Below are 12616 nucleotides of genomic sequence, written 5' to 3' on the forward strand. Positions count from 1 at the left end.
AATGGTTTTCAACCATTAAGCTTTAAAGTATTTTCAGCTTTCACAAATTTAATTTGCTCCTTTTTTAACCTTTAGAAATATTTCTAAGTAGATAAACAGGTTGTTTTGTTGGTTCAAACCCAAAACAACCAGCAGCCCCCCAGCCAAAGCCAGGCATGATATCAGGCAGATAACAGCTCGGGGCTCTGAGCCTTGGAGGGAAAGTTTCTGGAGTGAAAGAAGAAGAGCGTGGGAGGCGCTTCATCCCTTAGACCTCTTCATCACTTCATGCCCTCAGCGGAGCCGCCAGGGGTCCGAGGCGGGCAACCGAACTCTTTTTAACGGTCCTGCCCTCCGGCGTGTGCACGTGCGTCCCGCTGAAAGCAAGAGGTGTCGCGAGCGCGAGAATCGTCATACCCGCAAGCACACGCTGACATCGACGTGTTCCGTTTTCAAAGTAAAAGGGAATAAATAATTCCCCATCCTGATACCCTGACAAGGGATCTATAGATGACATTATTATTTATTTATTTATTTATTTATTTATTTATTTATTTATTTATTTATCTTAAGAGCAGCTTCACATTTTTTATATACCGAAATATTTTCAATCAGAAACATATCGGACTAGATAGAGCAACAGCAATATTGCATAGTTAACATTAAAAAAGAAATTATTTAAAGAGTCCAACAAAATGTTTTTAGTTTTAATATATACGGACGGGTTAGCTATCAGCTTTTTTTCACAGTAAAAACAGTATGGAAATTTAACCAACCATCCGCATGTTCTGATCTATTCCAGCACCCGAATAGACTCTGCTGTAAATCACCGTTAGTCTGGCTGTATGTTTAATTTCCTTATCGCCTTTAACAGGTTTTCTTCCATGTTTTTTTTTCTGGCATTTTGCTCCATAGAATAAAGTAAAGCTATCTAAAAGAAACCGCGAAATAAGTGGGGCAAAATATATGAATGGATAATTTCACTATGTCAAATGAAGAAAAATCTACTCCTTGAAAACCTGAAATACGCGATAAAACGTTGTCCTTTGGGGGGATGATTTTCCAGAAGTAGCCGAAACTTTTTTGTTTTCTTATACCTGGATTCTGACATTTCGTTTAATACTTCAGTCGGAAAAAAAAATCGAGCCAAGATATTTAGGGAAACTAATTTATTTTGAAAGTAGCCAACGGAAGTACCGCACGTGTCTGAACTGAGCAGACTTTACGACAACACCTTGCAAACTCCCCACTACTTGACAGAGGAGCAGTCGGCGGAGACTCCCCAGTCGGGAGTTGATTGCTTAGTGGAGACGGAGCGCGCGAGAGTCATTCTCTCTGAAGAGAAGCGGACGAGTCGCGTTCAACTCTCCTCGAGCGCACTTTCCCAGTCTTCCAGTCCGCCGCACGCGCGGGAGGAGATGAGCGTATTTTGGACCGTTTGGACTGTGTGAGCAGCAGCAGCAGCAGCAGGAGCGCGTGGACCGAGCTGGATGTAGTGGAGGACAAGCTGCTGGCTGTGGCAGCGGCGCAGCGCGAGCTACACTTTCAGTAAAGTCTCGAGGAGTGTTTCGGACGGCTTCGTGGCGGGTTTTGTGTGTATTTTGAAAACGACAGAAACTGACAACAGTCGGGTGGATTTTCCTAAAGTTTCCTGGTCAATAGAGGTTGATTTTCTTCTCATGAAAGCTGCGGGACATCTGGAACCTGAAGGCTGAGTTTCTGTCAGAACTGACTAATTTAGGTAAGAATTATTACTGTTATTATTATTATTATTATTATTATTAGGAGTATGCTATTATTATTATTATTATTTACAGGTAGACTAGCTGAACACTGCTTTGCCTCTTTGTGTTGGGTTTGTGACAGGTTGGAGCTCTTAGTGTCTCACTCTGCGCTATTCCGATTCCAACTTGAATTTACGGGATCAAAGCTGCACAAACGGCGCAGAGGCAGCGGCTCAATCAATGCGCAGTCCGTGCGCATTTTGTGCGTCATTCTCGTGTCTGTTTGGTTCGGGGACGAGATTCGGACACCCTTCTCATTGTGGTTTATGTTTTCAGGAAAATTGACCAGGGTTTCGGAAAATACACATATTTTAATGCTTTTAATGCATTGTCTCGTTTATGTTGATTGATTTGAGCTAAAACATTTCTTCTAGTTGTTAAAGTTCCACTTTTGGTTCCAGGGAAAAAGAAGGCAAAAAAAAAAAAAAAAAATCGTGGAAAATGCATGGACCGCGAACATGTGGGGAATGTGGCTGGAGTTTAATTGTGCAGGTTTAGACTCCAATTAGGAGACATCTTTAATTATCTTTATGTGTGCGTTAAAAGACTGGTTCAGCTTCTATTCGTCATAAATAAATCATATATTTGTGAAATAGAAAATTATAGTGATTATTTTCAGAAAGTATACAGCGCCATGGCATCCTCCACTGGGTGGGTGAAGCTGTCTCCTCTCTGCAGCGGTGACGTCTTCCCGGGCTTCAGGGCCCCCCTCCTCTCCTTATCCCCTCCATTCGTCTTTCATATTCTCCTTGATCCAATCTAAAGTTTCTCCAGAAAGCTGCAAGTTTCCCCCCGGTTTTCCATCTCTTACATGTAAGGTTTCTTCTCCCCCGACAGCAGCACAAACACTAATAAAACAATCTGTTAGGATTTCACCAATAAAACTGCTGTAGCTGTTTGCTCTTATTTAATTCTGGTAGATTTTAGGATAGTTTTTTTTTTTTTGCTTAGCAGCTAACAGACATTTGAAATCGCACAAGTTTTAAAAACGTGCAGATAGAAAAGTTAAATTCTGGTAATTTAAAAAAATGTTTTAATCAACTGAATTAATTTATTTTTCTAAAGTTCTAATTGTTTCTTCTATACAGGCTTAAATGTGTGTGTGTGGGGAAACAGAACAGTAAACAGTATTATGTTTTAATATTCAACTGGAAGTGCAAAAGCTGCTGAATTAACCGTTTAACAGCCTATATTTAACTTTTTTTATGCAGAGTCATCTTCCTTGACATATTTTTCAGACATTTCAAGCTCGGATTAATCAACACGTTTCACAGCTGCAGGAATGACTGCACACAACAAAGTTATCTGGATACTCAGAATCCCTGGTTTCACACTGACTCCTGCTGGATCCTCAATAAGGACCAACAAGAACTTTATTCTCCTTATGTTAAAATGTTAAAAAGAGATTAAAAAAAGGACACTAATTTTGATAGAAGTCTAAAATGTAACTAAAACAGTATTAGTTGTGTTGCAGTTTGCATTTAAATAAGTTTTAGTCAACATTTCTGGGTAGAGTTTGTAAGTTTAACAGCAAAAAATAAAAGAAGTGCTTAAACGAGGGACAACCAATTTCTGAAAAGCTTCTTTCCCGTGCAGATTCATTAAATTCTCTCCGTTTTTGATCGCTCTTCCCATCTGGTTTTTAATGGCATGTTAAAGAAGAATGTGTTGGTCATTAGGGAATAAAATGTTACTGAAACAGTGGTGAACGTATTAAATCTGTGGCAGTCGCAGCTAAACTGTGCCGTTTATTGGCAACGGTTCAGTTTGCTGAAGAGTTTGACTTCCAAAGCTGGATGCAAGCTGAGATTAGTGCTTCAACGCAAAACTTTCTCAACCGTAAGCTAACTTTTACAAAGTTAATACGTGCAGCCCAACGTGAACAGAATGAATTCGACTGAAATCCTGATCAGGATTTCTTATCAAAATAAACCTCAGCCTCTGAATTTACAAACTAAAATTCAAGGGCTTCAAAAATCAGTTTTTATAGTGTAGTCTTCTGGACTGGGTGGTTCTGACCACTTGGTCTGGTTCATGGTCCTGGCAAAGGCCAGAAAATGACAGGGATCCATAAGAGACGGGGATGCTGCGGATAATGACAGTTTAACTGATTCTGTAAATGAATTTCACGTATTGACCCGAGGAATACCGCCCACCGGTTTACTCAGACACATTTCGCTTCCAAATGTGAAACTAATTGCCTCTTTTTGTTGCCGGGATTGCTTTCAGTCACTCATTTAGCTCGTGGTAATGGCGCTTCATTGTTTCTTCCTTTCTATTTATGAATTCGATGGCTTCAATGTTTCTTATTCGTAAAAGGAAAACGGCTGGTTGTGACACAATTTCAGCAATTTTATTAAAATGACATCTTATAATACATGTATATATTTTATATATTACACCTACAAATTCAATTTATTTTTTATCTGGATTCTAAGTGGCAGATCATCACAGTGCAGTAAAAAGCTGTGAAGTAGAAGGAAAAAAAAATTTAAAATCTGAAAAGTGTGTAGTGCATTTGTATTCTTGTGCAGCCTTTGCAAAATAGCTCAAGCTCATGAATAGCTTCTGTAAGCACCAGCTTCTAATTCTTGTCACCGGTTTTCAATAGGTGTTAGGTTTGGACTTTGATTAGGCCATTGTAATCAGTCTGTTTAAATCTCCTGGGACTGGTCAGTGTTCAGCTCTGTTCTGATCAGTTGAAACAAATCAGCCCCTCAGCATCGTACTGTCACTACCATTTCTTAGTATATTTTCAGGGTGCGTTTTCCAACACTTACGTTTTGCAACTACTAACATATTCACGGGAAATATAAATATGGTCACCTTCCTAAAGTAATGGGCTGAGTCATTTGTTGCTAAAAGATGAGTTATGCAACAACAAAAATAATCACTTTTGGCAAAAAAAACAAACAAAACGACTTAGAACGTGTGTGTGTGTGTGTGCGTGCGTGCGTGCGTGCGAGGCAGCATAGTTTATAGGAGTGTTTATTGAGCCGCTGTGATGCATAGCATTAGTTGACGTCTTGTTCATTCTTCAGTGTGTGTGTGAACGTGTAAATCTGTGTCAGCCTGAGGTGAGCCTGACTCTCTTCAGTCGTAGGGCTCTGTGCAGCCTGAAGCAGAAAGCACACACACACACACATACACACTCCCCTGCCTCTCAGCTGATCAATATCTCTTGTCACTGAAGGCTGGTGCTCTGATGTGGAGCTGTCTGAGTGGTTGGAGAGGCGAAGGGTCAGGAAGGCGAGTGTTCATGACAGAAAGCAGTTCTGATGTTCTGATGTGAGGCTGATTCTCGTCTTTTTGGAACCTTGAAGCTCCGTTTTTACTCCAAACGCCTCTTCAGCTGATGACTGCAGCCCAACTATTGGGTTTTCCTTCTCCTCTGGAGAAGTGTGACTCTGTTGAATTGATCCTCATTAAGGAGGATGAGGTGGTGGTGGGTAGTAGTGACAGAGTTCTGAACTGTTCTCGGAGCCCCTTTTCTGCCTCTGAGCTTTAACAGTGTGAAAATAGTTCTGCATGATTAATGTTCATGTTTTATTCACCGCTCTGGTTCTGTTTTTCTTTCTACGCTTTAAGACAATATTAGCATAACAACTGCTTTTGAACTCCTCACTGAGATCTAGTTTTATTAGAAGTTGATGAGTTTATCAGTAAAGATGCACTGACCAGGCTGGTACAGATTTCCAATTTAGTTTTTTTTTTTTTTTTTACAAAGTTTCAGGGGGGGGTTCTACCATGTCTCACATGCTGCACTTTCTTTTAAAAGAGGATTGATTTATTAAATAGGGGAAAGAAAATAACTTTTCATTTTGTACATTTGACCTGCCGGTCAAAGGTCAGAGCTGAAAAAGAACAAGTCAGCTCTCTGTCCGGTTGTTGCGTCTCTGTTTGTCTCGTAACGGTTGGTGAGAAGTTCCTCTGCAGTCAAAAGAAAACTTAAATCAGCCGGTCCTCTTCCAGGGAACGATGATTTGTCTCAACTTAATGCCATCTGTCACACGCAACACTTGCTTTCTCCTCCACGTCTTCATCTAAACTACCTCCATTAGTCAATCAGAGCTGTTACTGTCTCACATGGCTGAGAGGCTGCCATGCAACTTGTCCAAACAGATCTCTGAAGTCACAGCGAATGTATATGTAAAGAAAAGCTAAGATTATTCATTTTATACTGTTATTGCAGCATGGATGTTTCTGTGCTTGCCAAAGCGAACAAAGCAGCGGCGCTTTTAGTGGCGTACTCGGGGTCTTATCACAAACCCACGATGGGCTTAGAGGGGAGAAGAAGAGGTGTGGAGAATATGAAAGGCTGAGGGGTGTGCAAGCATGAAAGGTGTAGTGCTTAGATTAGGACAATGTGTGTGAGTTCAGTGTGTGTGTCTTGTTAAGTGGTCTAAGTTGGTGTTTTCTGTGCAGAAAACTGATAAGGTGCAACCAAAGTCTCACAGTTTGTGCTGAGTAAGGAATGTGTCACGGTTCCTCCACAGGGAAAGAAAAACAGCACGGTTAGGAGGAAAGACAACACAAGCTTTTTTCTGGACTGTGTGTGTAGAAAACACACCTTTGTGTGTGCACCAAAGTGTTGGTGTGTCTTTGAGACTTTGTGGCTTTTTTGCTAATTTAAGTGATGCCCAGTAGAAAGGGTGGTGTCAGTTTTTAACAAGGGAAATACAAAAGCAGTTCCAGCACCTTGTAAAAGTATTCACACCTCCGGACCTTCTCCACTGTAGCTCATAATTGTGAAGTGGGAGGAAAACAATTCAGGATTTTCTTCTGTGTCTGTAAACATCAATTACCAAGTCTTGCTCGATTCTCAATTGCAATTTAGCCCTGGACTTTGACTGAGCCATTCTGAACCATTCACATATTTCAATCCAAAACATTAAGTCCAGTTTATCTCTGGCTGGAAGGTGAACTTCCCTCCTTCCTTTTTGTGAGTTTTCCTCCATCCAGCTTCTGTGGTGGAAGCCAAGCATCCCCACAGCATTATGTTGCCGCCACCATGTTTCACAGTGTGGTCAAACACAGCGTTTTCATAAGCCAAAGAGTAAAATTTGGATTCAGTCTGATCAGACCACTTTCTTTCATGCGTCTGCTTGTTCTTTTACATAACAAAAAGGCAACTTTCTGCTTTAAAAGTTTCCTATTTAAAGCAAACTTTAAGTAGGACTTCTTCGTTATTTCTTTTATAAGTAGTTTTCTTTTTGCTATTCTTCATGATGTGGAAAACTTCAAATGAATATATTTGCATTGCACTTAAACAGTGATGTAGAGACTATAAACACAAAACTAAATCATATTGGTATTGGCAGATTTTTTTTGTTATTTTTTAAATATGTTTGTATCGATTTGATAAGTAAAACTGGACTAATATTAATAACCCATATTTATTAATATCTTGTTGTTTGTATTTCCGGAGGAGGAGCAGAAGGGATTGGTCAAATCAACCAAAACAAACATGCAAGTTTAGCGCTAGCGGGAGGAATGTCTGTTGTTTTTTTTGTTGTTGTTTGTATTTTTACCAAAGTCATAAGAGAAAATCTAAAGCTGCTCAAATCTGACGCCACTCTATTTTCATTAACATTTTGCGAAGAAGGAAGTTACTCTCATGTCTGCATCTGAGGTATTCATGTTGTTTTCTCCAGTTGTTCTTGCTGCAGCGCCACCACAGGCGAGGAGGGGAACAGGTTTTTTGAAAGGTTTGGTTTGTTTGACACAGTACAGTGTGAAAAATGATCCCCAATCAAACAGAGTCTACCTGAGTACTGGGTGAGAAAACAGCTTAGCCTTGCAGAAAAAAATTTTTCTGCAAGATTTAAAATTTTTTCAAATTTTTAACACAACAGACTAAAACATCTCTGTTGCACCACTCTTTTCTGTACTTGCAGTCTTGTCATAAAACATGTGAGAACCAGTAGACTAGAGCATTCTAAGCATGGAGGGAGACCAGCTAAGGTTAAAGCTACCAGTGGTACTACGACTGCTTGGACTGGGCGGTTTGTACTTTGCTTTTTTTGGGCACTTCACTCAGAGGTTTCGGTACATTCCAGCCTCTCCCCGCTTAGACAAACAGAGGGCAGAGCTCTTCATCATCCCGCTCTGTACCTGCCGTGTCTCTGCCTCCCTCCTGCTCCTCACACTTAACTCACACTGACTTCTAAACTTGGGTATTCCTGCTGGACGAGCCACAGGTTCTCATCAATCAGCTGCCAGACCACGGAGAGGAATTTCCCCCAAGCAGGAGCGGAGTCCTGCGAAAGGTTATTTAGCTCCAAAAATACACAAATCTGCTCTATTAGTGCAGTTTGAAGATGACTTAATAAACTCGTTTTGTAGGTTTTGGGATTTTGGCACACGGCTGTTTTTTTTTTTTTGTTTTTTTTCCTGAGTCGAATCTTTGCTAACCCATCTCAGCAGTCAGGTGTGCTGCAAGAGCAAAACAGCAAGGAGGGATTTCCACTCTAATCTTGAAAATCTGTACAGAATGTTATGTCAAAATATTGGATGGTGCGTACAGAGCCCGCGGCGTTTCTTCAGCTTTTGGTTCGACGTGATGTTGATTTCTCTCGCAACGAACACCCAGACGTCTAAACGGCTTGATTTTCTGACTCCATGTTTGTCTTTTTTTTTCTCTCTTTTTTTAAAGGTCGGAGGCAGGAAGTGGTCAGGCCCTCCGTTGTCTGCGGCCGGCGTTCAGCGAGACAGCATGCGGATGGTGGAGGATGGGCCCTGAGTTGGAGTCGGTCCCTGCTGCTCTGCGTCGGGCCCCTCCGTCCAGAGGAATGACGGCTTTGTGGTGCTCACTCTGGCTCTCCCTTCTGCTGCCGCTCTGCGTCTCTCCAGCCAGGCTGCCCACCGCTCAGCCCACAGGTAGGATGCGGGGCCCCGCCCCCTGTTAGCACAAATCTACATTTTAGTTGCTGCTTTTGCTAAGATGAGTGGATTGTCAGAATGGCTAATATTGGAGGTCAGGGTTTCCCCCAGAAAACGTGCTAAGCCTGGTCACCAGTGGCCCACCCACAATGTTGTTGTGTTAATATTAAAAGTTGGCTGGAAACATATATGCTCTCTTCTCAGTCTCACTGTGCACTCAGAGCAAACCTTTATAAGTTGCACTTTTACAGGTTTGCATTGAGTGAGCTGAGTGAGCGTTGAGGCTTGTATTCTTACTGGTTACTGGTACATAAAAAAACCCCAAACTTTTAAAACAAACAAGCTCTTAGCCTGGCGAGGCATGAAAAGCCTGGTGACCCACCAGGCTCATGATACACTGGGTAAAACATATAGTTGTTGAAGTTTTCCACATTTTGTCACGTCACAACCACAAATTTCAGTGCAGTCTTTGTCCCCCATGGTGAAACATGGTGGTGGCAGCATCATGTTGTGAATATGAAGCCCTATGAAAATAATCATCACTTCTTCACAGCCTGTCAAATCCCAGATGTAAAACTAATTAAAAATCTGTGACGAGTGACAGGCGCTCCATCCGTCTGAGTCAGAGCAGCTGAGAGATATAAACAAAGAAGGAGCAAGTAAAAAGAAAATGTAGAAAATTCCCACAACGATGAACTGCTTTACTTTGTTTTTTTGACGGTTTAACTTGACACATTGGGCTAAAAAATCAAGAGGTTTCCCAGGGATGAAATGATTAATCGTGATAAATTGGTTATTGAAATAATTATCACCTAATTTAGAAGTTTATTTATTATAATCTGGACTATACGGACTCCAAGAAAATCAATTTCCTTAAAGAGCAACACACTCTAAGCAGCAAATAGAAAAAACTGTACAAACATTTTAGGCAATGAAATATTTATTCGCATCTTCCAATGTATTTCTAACATTTCATAAAAAGGCTTAAATGTTTAAATGAAAAAATTTGCATGATTTATCTTTTTTTATCTGATTAATTGATTAATCATGAGGAAAATCAAATATTCTATTGATTATGATAATGAAATAAATAATGGTTAGTTGCAGTCATTAGTCCATTCTTATAACATGCTTTTTGATTGTTTAATGTGACAAAAGACAGACTCTCACAGAGGTGTGAATACTTTACAGCCATCCTAAATGTTCTGCTTTTGGACACTTCACACTGAGCAGCTTCTTCATCCCCGTCATATCTCACCGCGCCGCTAACTTCAAATAAACAGAAATGTTTCAGAAGACATTTATTGTTTATGTAAACATGTTCTTTTTGATTCTCCCAGCGGGATTTAATTGGAGTGTTTTTGGTTTGCTGAGCTCAGTGTGATTTCTCTTTTTTTCCTCTTTGTTCTCGAGGCGCAGACATGCCCAGAGATCAATCCAAAGTAAACGTCAACTGTGTTTTCTTTAATCTCTCCATATTGCGCAAAAAAGCCCCAAACAGAGCGCTGTAATCTTTTTTTTTTTCCTGAGGCATTAGCCAAGAGTTATTTTTTCCCTCCTCCCCTCTCTCTCACTCTCTCTCTTCTCTTTATTTTCTTCTCTTTAAGTCAAAAGCCATTTGAAGCGATCTTTTGACACTCTTCACATGCTGCAGTTGCATTAACAAAGATGAGGGCTTGTGTGTTTTCTGGAGAGGATCCAGATTTGTCTTTCCCACTTTGTTCGTGTGTGTGTAGGAACACGTCGGGGCTATCTTCCAGATAACGCGGCTCACAGGAGGGGTCGTGGATTGCATCTAATATGCTTTCATAATGTGTGTATGTGTGTGATTGCAGAGTGAAAATCCTGACAGAGCGAGCTTTAGAAATATGATGTCATCTGAGGAATTCCATCACTACAAATGAAACAAGTGAAAAAGCTGCTTGGGGCGTCTGACCTCATGCTCAGCCCCAATGATACGACAGAGCTGCTGTGATTCTGTGCATCTGCTGGTTGATCATGTTGGGCGTGGTTTTGTTTCTGCTTTGGCTTTTACTTTTTTTTAAACTGCTTCGTATATTTGCAGAAATGCAGCAGAGACTCTGAGAAGTAGTTTCACGTCGCTGCTGGTTCTACACACGATGGTGTGATGGTTCGCTTGATCTGAGACGGACGAAAGTGTGTTTTCTGATGAAATGATGCGACTTTATCTCACTATCAGTGTCTCTGTTGTTGGTTACTTAAAATTTTTGAAATGAAAGAAGCGGCCTGCATCGAAGATGTTATCACCACAGATACTGTAAACCAGGCAGACAACTGTACACAAGCAATGGAACATAAAGGAGCCCATTTAGAGATATTGCAGTGTGGCAATAAAGTTTAAGCTTAGAGATGAAAGGACAGAAATAAGCAACTTTTACAATAATATTTTGCCCTTTTTGTGACTCTATATCTATTCATTAAAACATTTGCCTAACTGTGACTTTCTTCATAGAGCATACTTTAAATATTTGAAAGAAAATGTAGCTTGAGAAGCTGAGAAACCTAAAGGCAACACACCTTGATACACCACAGGCTGCTTTTTGTAAAGCAACCTATCCAGGAGCGCCATTCATTTTCTTCGCCACTGATTGGTTGTGCCCCCAGTTGTCTTCCTTGTCTTCCTTCCAAGAGACAAGGAAGACTGAGGATGTTGGCTTTTACTGAATTGCCAAGACAATTTCCACTGACTGTAGTAATGAAAGAAAGAAGCAAACAGTTAATTGACTTAAGATTTAATGTTGATTAAAGGCTTATTTGATTATAATTAGTTCCATCTGATTAACTAATTAATTAACTGTTTAGACATTATCTTAACGTTGTTTTACAGCCATCCAGAAGAGGGCACCGTTGGTCATCCTTAAGTGGAACCAGTTGATACAGAAATAAAGATGGCGGTGCCATACAAAAACAGGAAAGTAAAACAGTCCAAACAAAGTCCAGTTTGGGATGCAAAGTATGTTTTGTGTTCTGTTTTAAAATATAAACACTCAACAAGTTATTCTTTCTTTTTCTGTTCAGTAACCTAAGACATTCCTGTTCTGTTATATTTCATAATTATGTCTTAAGTTTAATCATGTGGTAAAAAACACAATTTATTATTTAGTCAGTCAGTACGTAATACAATTTACACAAAACAATAAAATATATATATATATTTTTTTTTTTTCAGCATTATGAAAAAATTTGCCTATCTGGTTATAAAAAGATAGTCGTCCCTCGTGATACAAGAGAAAACTCGGGTTTTTGAGAAAATTGCAGCTCATCAATTAATCGTAAGTCAATTGATAAGATCATCCAACTTTAGATTAACTCATTAATCGATAACTTGCATCCATCGTATTAAGGAATACTGTGTCTGAACTATTAAAATAGGCAGCTACGTGTTTTTAGAAGGCCTCAAGTATAACTAGGCAACATGGCTTAAAAATAAAATCTGTGATTTCTTTAACACTAAGAGAATTGTCCGATTCCCTTTTCTTGGAAAGAAATTACAAATGACAGAAAATGTTCCTTCTGTGAATTGTCTTGAATTTAAAGTCCAAATAAGTAGAAGCTTGAAAACACGTTTTAAGATAGATTACAAAACTGTTTCAGTAATCGATTAATCGTGATGAATCACAATGAATCCTGATTAATCACAATTATGTTTAATTCAACAAATTGTTTTAGCCTTGATTCACTTTACTTTAACGCTACACTTTGTGGCTATTTTAATGATAATTGGAAGTGAACTCCAAGGGAATCATCCAGCTGCAACATTGCCACACCTTTCTGCATGTCCTGGAGAGGCTGGGATCCCCCCCCCCCCTGCCCAGTAGGCATGTCCGGCCTGCGGCCTGTCTCCCTGTCGGCCTTTTGTCCTCCCGCAGAGTTCCCCAAGTCCACAGATGGACCAGCAGTGGGGGCAAAACGACTGTCATTTACTGGCAGATGGCATGACTTCCCCTCAA

The 12616-nt window shown here is 40.2% G+C and overlaps 1 protein-coding gene across 10 annotated transcripts in view; it reads left to right on the forward strand.

Moving 5' to 3' along the window:
* The first annotated feature begins 1229 nt into the window (after positions 1 to 1229).
* Positions 1230 to 12616, forward strand: part of fgfr3 (fibroblast growth factor receptor 3) — a 78348-nt gene continuing 66961 nt past the window's right edge. For 6 of the 10 annotated variants that reach the window (XM_007568587.2, XM_016679933.1, XM_016679934.1 and 3 more), the window contains exons 1-2: positions 1231 to 1720; positions 8419 to 8642. In XM_007568587.2, the coding sequence (XP_007568649.1) occupies positions 8495 to 8642 (148 nt within the window). In that variant the 5' untranslated portion in view covers positions 1231 to 1720; positions 8419 to 8494. Of the gene's footprint in view, positions 1721 to 8418; positions 8643 to 12616 lie in introns of all 10 variants that reach the window. The other 4 variants (XM_007568584.2, XM_007568589.2, XM_007568585.2 and 1 more) reach the window with 1 other exon arrangement.

The sequence above is a fragment of the Poecilia formosa genome, unplaced genomic scaffold, assembly GCF_000485575.1.
Source record: "Poecilia formosa unplaced genomic scaffold, Poecilia_formosa-5.1.2 Scaffold227, whole genome shotgun sequence".
Lineage (NCBI taxonomy): Eukaryota > Metazoa > Chordata > Actinopteri > Cyprinodontiformes > Poeciliidae > Poecilia > Poecilia formosa.